The sequence below is a fragment of the Cupressus sempervirens genome, chromosome 3 (assembly GCF_028749045.1).
Source record: "Cupressus sempervirens isolate cs-2001-9-10 chromosome 3, ASM2874904v1, whole genome shotgun sequence".
Taxonomy (NCBI): Eukaryota; Viridiplantae; Streptophyta; class Pinopsida; order Cupressales; family Cupressaceae; genus Cupressus; species Cupressus sempervirens.
Genome location: NC_143120.1, coordinates 106,617,049 through 106,629,943, shown reverse-complemented (window position 1 = coordinate 106,629,943; position 12,895 = coordinate 106,617,049). Strand labels below are relative to the sequence as shown.

Sequence of the window (12,895 nt, the reverse complement as noted above, 5' to 3'; positions counted from 1 at the left end):
CACTGTGAGTGCAGCCACGGTGTAACTTATCCATTCAACAATAAATAGAACCATGCACAAAAGGAAGTATGTGCCATCCAATTCTCTCAAACTCAATGCATTCCTTCCTCTAATATTCATTACAATCACACTACAACATACATCTCTAGAATGGAGAGAGATTTCCATTCCCAATAGCTTTCTTCTAGCTTGGGTTTACACATTGCCACAAACAGGTCTATGATGAAGATCTGTATGTGGAGAAATCAGTTTGATTACTTTTCTTCTAGGACAGTGACAAATTTAATTGTAAGTTGACCTCTTAGAAAGAAATGTATTGACAAACATTAGGCTGGGTCAGACAGAGGATATATACCCACTACCTAAAGTGACAGAGATTCTTAACCCACAAACAGAGCTGTTTTTATTGCAACCATTACGAGGTTCATTGCATTCAACAGAACCTTTTACGAGTCCTTTTTCGCTAAGTGCTTATTGACTGAAATTCATTTGTACTTTTACATTGGATTTGGTTACCGCATAAGGTACATTTGTTCTCCTTTTGATCTCTGCTCAATGGACCGTATCACTAATTTTATGATCGCTATTGGAGATCTTTAGATTTGGATGCTAGCAGAAGACAGCACGGTTGGCATCACTTAAGTATTATTTCATATGCACTTTCCAGGTCATGTCAGGCCAGCCCTTTGGTCCTTTTATTAGACCCGTATTAGGAACTATTTAGTTGTGGATGCTACTACAGATATTCAAGACTGTTCTCCTTCTTGGTTGTTATACTTATCATTGCTTGAACTCTACTCCAATGTAATTTCTTGGTTCTAAGTTTTCTTGGATTTTTGTGTTTACCGTTCTGAAGTTAAACTAGTCACTTGTTTTCTGTATTCTAAATGTATATCACTATCCCATAAAGCAACTTTAGTCATTTGTGGACAGCCACATTATTTCTTTCTTTACCATAATCTTATTTTGGAGACAAATTTAATTTGTGGCAAAGAAATTCCTATTCTATAGAGTCACTTAATTGAAATATGTCGGCGCATGACACAAATTATCTGAATAGTCTTTTTAAGATCCACATGCAGAGATTACTGGCTCATATTTAAGGACATGCTGTACCTTACCTTCACTTGATTTACCCTTTGCTAAAAGTTCTGTTCATACAGAGTTCAACTTTTACCTGTTCAAATTATTTCATACTCTGCAAATATTTCAATCCAAATAACTTGGATGCATAGCATATTCAGGAATGCTGTTTGTTCTTTTAATCACCTTTGATTTGTCTGCATCTAGGGATAATCAGAAAATTTTTATTCAATAATTTGTGCCACCATTTATAGGATTCTTGAGAGGAGGAGTCAACTATTGTCAGAAATTGAAGAAGTCCGGCGGACACGAGCATTGCAGCGGGCAGCACGTCAGAGGCATGGCAAGAGGTTTGGTCGTGGCATGCCTGTTATAGCAGTTGTCGGCTATACCAATGCTGTATGTATTGTGGTCATAGATACAGTTCTATTCCTTTCTGTAAATTTATTTTACTCAGATGAGCGATGTCTTGGAGTGCATTCTTGATTCTATATCTGTTTGTTGTTTGGTCAACTTATTTTAATTTTATAGTGACTTCTTATATCATAAACACCAAAAAATCGACATGACAGTTTTTGTCATATGCTACGAGTGCACACATCTGTTAGCAGAAGATTGTGATATGTTTTGACTCTCAGTTAGCCAAGGTGTATTTTAAAGCCATGAAAACAGTGATATTGAAGGTATCCAGGACTACCAATGGTGTTGTGAACAATAAAAACAAAAATTCCTAGAGTATAAAACCATCTTTAAGGTTGAAAGTCTCTAAGGGGGATCCAAGTACTTAAAGGCAAGGGTTTCTGCAAGCTGGTTCTTCGTTTTCTCATGTTTGCTGCACATAAGTCTTGTTCTTTGCAAAAATCAAGGCTTTCGTCAGAGCTTAGTTTTGAAGATTGATGATTGCTTGTTTACAATGGATCTATTTTTTCCATGCAATGACAAGATCTTCTGCCAAGTGAGGATTTTTTGGATGGGATTTTGAGCTTTTGACAAACCTGCATTCTGCTTCTCTGTGCAATGGCTCGGTGCTTTTCTTGCATGACAATTGTTTGAGACGGTTTTCTAAAAACATGGGTATGGTGAGTTTTCTTTTGCCACGTGGAGTCTGTTGTTCTGTATATTTGTTTTGTACAATCTTTTGGCAAAATATGTTGAATTTTTCTGATTTTTGCGTGACATGTTTTATTGTTTACTGCACAATGAAGGGATTTGGCTGTAGTGCAAGGGATTTATGTGTTTTTTTGTGTTATGCACAATTTTTTGAAACTTGTGGGTTCTTTCTCTGCTAGAGGGTTTTTGGATTTTTTTCCCACAAAATCATGGAATGGTATTACATGAGTTTTTCCAATAACAATCATGGTGGGTTTTCTTCAAATTTCTAAGGCCATGGGGTTTTACTTGTTTTCCACAAAACAAAGGTTTTCGCCAATTTTTTCCCAAAATCACGTGTCATCTCAAAATTGCATCGAGCTTTTGATGATTTTCTACAAAATCATGGTGCTGTCATGCAACTTTTTTGATGGTTTTTTGGGATAAGAATCATGATTTCTTGCACCTTGTTTTGGGTCACACCTAGGGTTTCTAGGGGGGACAATGTTCTCTAGCAAAAGTTTGTGACATTTATTTTTACAAAATTTTGGCGTTGCTGCTGTTTGACATTTCTTTTTGCCAATTTCTTGATTTTTAGAATTGTGAAGTGTTTGGAAGGTGATCTTAGTGTCTCTGAAGAAAGTGAGGGATAGGGTTGTTACCCAACATCGTGTTGGAAGGATTATGGTAAACTTGCTCATATCCAAAAGTTTTGTAACACTGGGGAGGATCTCAATAGTAGGTTCATGTCACAGAGCATTCTGAAGAGAAGGGGCAGCTTTCTATTTATTCATGGCCAAAGGAACTATAGATTATGTCAAGTATTTTTTAGGGTAGTTAGAAGGATGGCCATTAAGGGAGGGTAAAAAATTAATATTGTAATAGTAATATAATGGTCATCTTTTTAGGTATATAGAAACTTCATTTTATGTCTTCATCTTTAGTTTTATGAAGTTTCCTTTCTGTCTTTTCTATTTCTATTCTCGATGGTTTCCGGTATGGAAACTGTCTTGCATTCTTTATCTAAGGAGTCTTCTTCTCCTTCGCTAGTATCAAGCTATCAATTTTTATTTCCATTAGGCATCTCATCAAATATGAAGTCTCAAAGGTTGTCATTAGCAAGAACTCTCTCAATATATGTGTTGAGGCTAAGCCTATCCTTTCCATTTGTTTTGAATAAAAGGGACAAGAAAAACATTGGGTTTAAATAGTAGGCAACAACATGAATAAGTTGTTGGGATTGGTGGTTCTGCTTCCAATCATGTCTCATAATATTGGTTTGTATTTGGTTTTATTTGACCCATACAAATGTTCAATTGTCTTTTTGGCCTTATCTATGACCTCATATTGATACTTTATGAGCCATTTATTGTCATCCACCAATTGAAGAATCCTAGCTGATGGTTTGATACTTGAGCCATTAGTGAATGAAAATGAAACTAAAGATCAATCAATAAAAAACCAAATAAATTATTGCATAAAATATTTAAACATGACTTTACATAAAGTTGTCACACTTTCATTGATTTTCCTTACCAGTTACAGCTTTTATTTGTTTTGAACAATATAAAGGCCCAAAATGCCATTTTAAAATTTATTTTGGGTGAATTTCCATGCATAGTATTGGTGTTTAATATTCATGCATATGCCTTCACATCTAATTATTATTATTATCAAAAGTTATGTGCTGATGTATGTTCATGGAAGTTTCTCATTTCTTTTGCAAAATTCGATAGGATTTTATTTTGTTTTGACATGTTTAGCAGTAAATGAGATGGGCACCAGTTGAGGAAAATAATCTTTGCAAAACAAGCATGTTCTGAAATCTGAATAATGGATGTTTACACTTCTAGTTGAAAGCATAAATACGTGGTTTGCCCTAAAAGAATAAGAATGGAATGCTGTTTTACCCTGATTAAGACCCATTAGGAGTTATGAAACTTTTGCCAATCTGCAGTGTCCTTTGTGCAAATCCAGGTGTGTGTTGAATGAAACTATAATGATTCCTTTTATTGGTAGGTGAGTTTTTTAACCAGCAATGAGTTGAGCAATTTTTGGTATATAATGGTGAGTTTTTAGATTAAAATTGCACAAGTTCTATGAAAAACTTGCTGCTAAATTTCCCTGCATGTTACTCAACAGGCTTTATGGCTTGTGATCGGTATGAGTCATGCGAGTAATCAGAGAATTTTGCAATCATAATTATCTGTATCTATATGATGTTTTTATTTTCCTGTAATGTGTAACTATCACTCAAGATTAAGCTTTTTTGTGTTAGCATCCTTGCTTCACAAATTATTATTAAGTTTTCTTTCGCACATTCCATGACTAGAATCTAAATGTCTGTTCCTTCTACTGTATATGCTATATTTGGTGTTTGCAGTTCTATTTTCTGCCTCCTGCAAGCCCAATATTCTTTGTTTTTCTTATATAAAACACCGAGGTTGTTCTTCATGATACAGTTTTGGCTTTTTTCTTCATTGAAAAGATGTATCCTTTTGATATTATTTCAGGGGAAGTCATCACTTGTAGCAGCTCTCTCACAAACTGACCTATACATTGATGACAAGTATGTTGTTTAGAATTTCTTAAAGTTTCTAATGCTTATGTAATTTCTTGTTTGTGCACTCAAATGGTATTTGCTGTGAGATTCCCACCTTGAACTGCAAGTCTTTTTTAACTTCTGGAGAATGCTAATGCAGACTTTTTGCAACACTGGATCCACGTGTTCGAAGTATTTTTCTCCCCTCTGGGTAAATCCAAGTACACATGTATTTTGTTTAATCTTTTTGGTTTTGAGATGCTTTGCTGTTTTCTGAACCCACTTTTGAAATAATTGATCTTCTAGATGTGCTTAGGAGAGAGACCTTTACATATAATTCAATGTTTTGGAAACTATGTAGGCAGAAAGTGCTTCTGAGTGATACAGTTGGGTTTATATCTGATTTACCAGTACAGGTAAATGCTTTATAAAATGATTGCTTAATAGTACATACGTTGTCTGGAATAGTAGTATTTGATATGATGATGATTACATATTAAGTTGATTCAATTTGTTTTTTTGACAGTTAGTGGAAGCATTCCAGGCAACTCTAGAAGAAGTGACAGAAGCAGACCTTCTCATGGTAAACTAATGCTAGAACATTTTCAAATTCTGTTTGATGTGTTTGATATAAGATGAAAAATATTTTGTTGAACCGTTAATGTTTTGATTATCATAGTGTTGGACTAAACTACATTGGCATGATTGACAAGGCGAAATGGGGAGCAAAGAACTCAAGCATTGAGTAAGTCTTGATGTGTTGTTGAATTTATTGGCAACTGGTTAGCAAGAGGATTGAAGTGTTGCAAGTGCAACCACTGGTACACTGGCATATTGGCCTTGACAAAGGGAAGAAGATGACAAGCCTATGACAAGTAGACAAATGTAAAACTCGATGGTCACGACGTAGTCACCATTGATGTGACGGAACCAAAACAAGGTTTGAAATCGATAAGACATGCACGCAGAGAGATGCAGAAGATGTGACAGAAGTATGCAAGGACCTAAGTCTACAAGTAGACTTATAGATGGACAAGCATGCCTACATGTATAGCCGCCTACAGATAGATAGTCACAGGTGTCTTGTCATTGTGCTCATTATGCAATTCGAACTTCAAATTCACAATTTGAGTGGGATAATTTTAGGGCTACCACCCATGAACAAGATGAGTGATTTAAGGGCACTCAGACTTCATTTTGAAGTTGTCGTCATTGTTGTTGTTGTAGCTATGATTAAGTAGAGATTCGTGGAAGTAGACCAGAACGGTTGTGAAACTACAAAATGATGTATAAGCAGGAGAATGAGGAAGTGAACAGAGCAAGTTCACTATGTTAAGCCAAATCAGTGGAAGGAGATCAGACTATCTTCAAGGAGTTCTCATAGAGGGTCTACTAGGCAAGGTGTGCCAAATATTTAGATCTATTCTTTAGTTTCTTTTCTTACCATTGCAACTATTGTAAGCCTTTGACAGTGCAGGCTTGTAGTAAGTCTTTGAAATCCTCTTACAAGGTATCTCTTAGAAAGAGATCAAAATCCTCTAGCGAGGTAGTCTTAACCATAGTTTGCAAACTCGGACTCAAAGAGTACTCGACAAGCCCAAAAGTTTCAACTTAGAAAAAACTCGGCATATACTCAACAAATAATTGGGGAAAACTCGGCAACTCGAAAAGTACTAAAATTTAAAATCTCTTAAAAGAAACATTTTTTTTTTTTGTAGAATACAATTATAAAATGTATTAAATTAGTAACTGACATTTCAATAGAGAAAATGTATAGTTTTATGGCACTAAAATGATGTGAAAAATGCATCTAATCCAATGATTTCCCTGGATCAACATTTTTACCTAGATTTTTTAACATCTATAAATACGCGAGAGTTAAACTCGAGAGTACTCACCCAGCCAAAAAACTTGAGAGCACTTGGCAATTCCGAGAGTACTCGGAGAGTTTGTAAACTATGGTCTTAACAGACTGTTGTAATACTAATAGTTATATGCATTCCTAATAGGACGAGTTCTTAGGAGAAACATATGTAAGCCTTTAACAAGACACTCTTTTACTTGCAAGGAAAGGCTTGTGTGTATATTACTCCCACCATGGTTTTCACCCTCACACTAGGGGTTTCCACGTAAAATTATCTGTGTCATTGATGTAATCTTGTATAATCTTGTATGGTTTTATTGCATTGATTTTACCATTACCTTAGCAGTGAAAGTGTTAGTAACAAGGTGTGTATAAAATAGCTACATTGACTGGTAGAATTTGTAGAATTAGCGGTATTGATTTCCCACCCTCTCAGTACCAGTTGGGACCAACACATAGAAAATGAAATTAGTAACTTTGACAGTTTTCAGGCTTTAGTGGTCCTGTGGATGTGTGTTTAATTATCTCTGTTTATTATCTTCCATGACTACTTTTAATTTTTTGATAATGTATATTTGAAAAAAATAAAATATTTTAATATTTGGAATCTATAAATTCATTGATATAGTTTGCAGTAGACTTTCAAAATCTTTTCAAATTCCTTAGATATTCTACAAGCTTCTTGGAGAGAACGCCTATTTTTAATCAGTTTTGGGTTGGCACCAGTATTCATCCCACTGTCTCAATATCATGCTGGAATTCTCAAATTTGGTTTTCAGTGCCTGGATCAATGCAAATATTCACAGTTATAATGTTTAATGTTACTCAAGCGTTCTGTTTTTATAGTTACTTTATGCCCCCCTAAAGTGGACGCCAAGGGGAATGAGACTTGCACTTAAGTCACTTTGTAAAAGAATTAAGCTTCTATCAGACTGTATGTATCTTTTAACTTTAATTACAGTTTATCAACCAGTTTGTACTTTTACTTGCAGGTAAGAGAGAGTAGATGTACCTTCTATGATGCTGAGTGATATGTTCAATATATAATACCTTCAGATTAATGATTTTCTTTGCATGTGAAAGCCCAGTCTGCAATGCCAAGGATCTCTGTGTATCGATCTGCAACCTTGTAACTCGATCTGCAATATAATTATCCTTGTGACTCGATCTGCAATATGTTAGTCACTGTGTATTGTGAATGCAATATAGAAATGATAATGTCAGATTGGATGCAAACGGTAATGAGCAATATGATATAAGTTGATCTGCCGCTGAAGGTATTGAGCATTTATTTATTTCGATGTCAATGCTACAAGCATCGGTGTACATATATATTGATTCCAATGGACGCGATCCAAGAAATGTCACGATCCTTCAATATCAAAAGTCACAGGATTTCAAATTGATTAGTTTGCATTAACTAACTAGTCTGATCTTCTAGAGGATCAGATAAGTTAGTTAGTACTAACTAATTTGTGACTGTTTATGTTAAACAAAAGAGATATATGTTGGATTGATCACAAGAGCATTATGTAAGGAATCAAATGCAAATATACATGTACAGAGTTTATCTTAGTTTGATATGAAGTGCTCGATCAGATTTCAGATGCATTATCAGACTGAGATTATAGATGTATGTGAGTGTATGTAAGACATACACACATACATGTATAATCTACAGTCTCTGACTGATGCTATTTCAATAACACACTTTGATATTGTGAAATGTGCTTTTGGTGATAAATTGTAATGCTCTAGTCATAAAATAAATAATATAGTAAAACTTTGTTATGGGTCCGATTGATTTACCATATCTCGGACCTATTTTTAGTTCAATCATTTTTGTAGGTGTTTGTTGTGCCTTCTATTGGCACGGAGTTTCTCCCTCGACGGGGTATATATGTCCTTCAGCCTGAGTTGTTTAGGTACACAATTTGAATTATTTCTTTTGTATTGCGAAATCCTAATGGAGTTCAACATTGTTTGCCATTTTGGAAGTGGAAGATCTCCCTATTTGGCTATTTCGATTTCTGTGGGATTCAACCCTCTCCCTATTATTACTTAGATTACTTTGCTTCCAATCTGGCATGTCTGGAGCGCAATCTTTTCCTACAAATATAATTTATAATTTGTTTCCACGATAGGTACAATTCCATGTTCGACATACCTTCTTTACATCATGGTGTATCTCTGTGTGTGTGCATATAGATGTTTTCTTTGATTCACAAATTAAAACTCCACATCGTCCTCCCATGGCACACATCTATACCAACGTATGCTCACATCCTCTCTCATTGCATGATCATCCCATATCCTTTCCATCGTACGACCATAGATTCCCTCATCATATGTAGGCCCCGTTACAACTGTACGGTCACCCCATTTCCCTGTACGAACACCCCTTAAATCCACCATATGGCTGGCACACCTTGCACTCACCATACAGGGTTCCACCTCCATGTACAACAAATTTCCTTGAACTACTCACCACACGGTCCTTATTTTTGCTACAGTACATCTAGTACAAAGACACTGGACATCATCCCTTAGAGGCTTTGTATGGCCTCTTGTCCAACATTGCACGACAAACGCTAGAACCCATATATGTGTACGAAACTGCAAGCGACTTCCAGTTGGGGTTTTGGAACAAAACATTATAGTGGTATTAGAGCCAGTGATATTGCCAGCCTGTGGACAGTTAATGGAAATTTATAGCCATAAACCAAGGAGATCCCACTCAGTTGATTGAATGGGAGATCTGAGAGAACTCACTCCTGCTGAATTCATGGCATTGCTAAGGGAGCTTTCATGGACTGAGGCATAGATTAATGACACTCAACAGCTTATGGAAGAAACTTTGTGGAAACTGGCCAAAAGTAAAATATCTGGCGAACAAAATGGGCACGACTACGATTCAGGTTCTAGAAGGACAAATCCTCATCTGCGGTGGTCTCAACCTTCCATGCCAACTTTCTCTCCATGAATGGAGGTGCTGCACAGACGAAGGGAACTAACGTTTGAAGAAGTACAAGAACAAATGCAAGAAGATTGGAAAAATGTTAACATGGAAGGTGACATATCATACAATGATTAAGTGGAACTAAGAATGAGATATTTGAGTGGTGGCAACCAAGGGCATTTCAATAATGATCTCAAAAAGAAATTAAGCAAAGTGAATTTGTTGCCATTGATGGATCTGGATCAATATTTGCGTAGGCATGGGTCATGAAGGCCGATACCCACTTTGTTAAAGAATATTAAATTTATTACAGATTGAATTATCCATGTCTTTTAAATTTTCAGAATACAATCCTTACTAATCTTTGTACTCTATTTGCCGGTTGAAATCAGAATGTAAATAACCTTCCTCTTGTCAAATTATGTAAGTGATGCTAAATCAATATTGAAAAATATTGATTATTATTTCTCAAGTCTGAATTTGATTTATGGTGCTTGATTTCCAAGAAGCAAACACTTGATTTCTGTGCCGCTCCCTGGAGATCGGATCTGCCATATATATTCAAGGAAGAGGCAAGTCACTGCTATAAGTCTCTGCTCATTTGAATCACTTACATATTGATATTTGTATTCACACTTATTGTATAGACAGTTTTAATATGTCATTCCCTAACCGTGGAAGTGCACTGCTCTACCTTTAAATTGCCGCATATGCCTTACTACTGCCTCAATACATCTTTGCACTCAATTGACCATTCTGGAATCATATTGTTGATTTGCCTTTGATTATATGAAGATTCCTGATGGAGTCTCTAGAAATCCTATAGTATTGTTCAATAGAGATTTGTTTGAATTAATAAATTAAGTCGATTTTATTTGCAATGGTTTGAACGCTACAGAAAAACTTCACTATGTATGTTGCGTTGCATATTGGAACCATCATTCTGATTTGTCTTTTAGAATCGCTGGCTGCTTCTTTTCATCACTGCTGTAGCATGTAACTTCATCGTTGCATATCCCTAGTCCATGTATTAAATCCATAGCTATGTGGGGTTCAGTTCTGCATAATTCTAGATATACTGGTAATAAGCGTTGATTATTTTCATCCTCGGCATCAATATAATATCAAGAACAATTATTATTAATTGGATTGAAAAACTTAGTGATTTTATTCTTTTTGACTTTTCCTTCATCAACACTCTCTCGCTATGCTGACTTTATTTAAATCGATATTTCCACTTTTTAATGTCATTGCAAACTCTGCATACTTTCCAGATGTTGCACTTTGTAATCATTTTCAATGCCATCGTTGCTAGGTCTATTTTGCCATGCCACATATATCTTTATATGCTTCCTTTATAAATTTTTTAAGGTTTAATGCAGAAGTCTTTAGATATTGTTTCTATGTATATAATGCCAAGTATTACTTTAGATGTTTTTCTAGTAAATAAATTGAAGCTTATATCTTGCTACCGCTTTTCATAATAGGTTTGAACTACATCTTTGCATACATATATTCAATCTAGATTGTATCTGTTTATGTTCGCTTCTACCATTCTCATTCCTGTCATCTTATTGGATGTTTGTTGTTTTATTCTTTGCCATGTAATCATTCTCAATTGCTGTTGTATATGCTTCCATGTTACTGTATGCTGCTATATCAATATTTAATATATATACCATCCTTTCTTGTACCTAAGCTGCCAGATTATTAATTTATAACATCATGTCTTAATGCTTTGCTTCTTATGTTGCCATTTATTCATGTTCTTGATTCCTTCATTAGCTCTAATGACTTCCATCTTATTATTGGACTGTATTGACTGCTACAGATAATAGTCACTGCTCTAATCTTCATATTATTACTGCTGAATATAAACCTTCATTGTTTACTAATATTTCATGTTAGTATTTATAGCACACCCTTACTTGGTCATTAGTTTCGCTGTGTATAATGTATCATTCCCAGACTTGGCCTTAAGCTCAGATTACTGTTGTGTTCTTCATGGCTTTTTCGGTGTTCTATATCCTTTCATGTGAAACTTGTCTTTTGTTCAGATCCCATCAGATTTCTTTTCTTTTGTCCGCCCTATCATCTGTGAAAGGTAAATGGGAGCATATATAGGTATAATCTATAGTAATTTTATTACTTATTTGATCATTCTATAATTGTTTTGATATTACTCTTGATGACATCATAATATGGAAAACCTTGCCTTATTTACTAAACTTTTTCACTTATTTAACACCATCTTTGACATCATTGACAATCTATCCAACAATCTCCCCCTTTGTCATTGATGGCAATACTTCCTCATCTCTTAAGGTTCTCCTTCTTTCTTTCTCTCTCACTTTGACATCAATGGCAAAGTGATAACTATCAATCTTCCATCTACAAAATTAGTCCTCACATGTTACCCCTGTGAAAGTTCTCTAATACTCACCTTGAGAAAGATTTTCTAGAGTAATCTTGCATGGTCTGGTGCTGCCCTTAATGCACCTTTCTCTTTTAACGTTCTTTGAAACTTTGATATCAATACAATCCGCTTTTCAATCCTCTGAGATATCAACTTGTCTTGATCATCTATCTCTTATCTTTGAGGGGCTTATGAATAATCTCATATTGTCCCCCCCTGAGTTCTTGCATCACCTTTCAAACTACAATGATTTCATCTTCTCCTTTAGTAGACTTCCTTCTCCAAACCGTTGTAGTTCTTCCCTTTTGCTTATCCTGCCTTGAAGTCCATAAAGATTCGTTCTTCTCGATGACATTGCCACGTTTCTTTCTCCATACAAATATAGGCCCTTTTTGTTTGTTCTTTATATTATTTCTCTTGTACCCTTCGTATAATTTCATGTTCCCAAATATGCAATATTGTGCTAGGTGTCTCTATTGATTTCTATTTGTCTATCCATGAAAGCTTTCATTTTGTGATTTGCATTCTCTTGCTCTATGACCAAAGTATTTGCATGAGTAACAGTATCTGTAGAAATCATGTTGGAGTTCGGATTTAAGTTCTTGGCGAAGGGAAAAAGCTTTTCTGAATTGTCATCCTTAATCTTTGAAGATGTGCTCAACTTTGATCCTTCTTAGATGAATCTTCTATATAATTTCCTTGTTTGACGAAATCTTTGAATGTACAATCATGATGCTTTGAACCTCTTTCATAACCTACCCCAACCTTGCATAATGAAGCTCTTTTCAAACTTGAGATTAGTATTTAGTTTGACAGTGGTTTTCTCTAAATCACTTCTCAACATGGTGACTTTTTCCTCTAATTTGATATAATCCTCTTGTTTTGCATTTAACTTTCTTATTATTTTATCTTGTAATTGTTTGGCATCTTTTGATTGTTCTT

At 35.2% G+C, this 12,895-nt stretch overlaps 1 protein-coding gene across 3 annotated transcripts in view; it reads left to right on the top strand.

Moving 5' to 3' along the window:
• LOC149565002 (GTP-binding protein, HflX) overlaps positions 1 to 12,895 on the top strand; it is a 117,238-nt gene that overhangs the window by 58,267 nt on the left and 46,076 nt on the right. For 2 of the 3 annotated variants that reach the window (XM_089818531.1, XM_089818533.1), the window contains exons 7-11: positions 1,338 to 1,482; positions 4,686 to 4,741; positions 4,875 to 4,925; positions 5,076 to 5,130; positions 5,241 to 5,297. In XM_089818531.1, the coding sequence (XP_089674657.1) occupies positions 1,338 to 1,482; positions 4,686 to 4,741; positions 4,875 to 4,925; positions 5,076 to 5,130; positions 5,241 to 5,297 (364 nt within the window). Of the gene's footprint in view, positions 1 to 1,337; positions 1,483 to 4,685; positions 4,742 to 4,874; positions 4,926 to 5,075; positions 5,131 to 5,240; positions 5,298 to 5,427; positions 5,569 to 12,895 lie in introns of those variants that run through there. The other variant, XM_089818532.1, reaches the window with a different exon arrangement.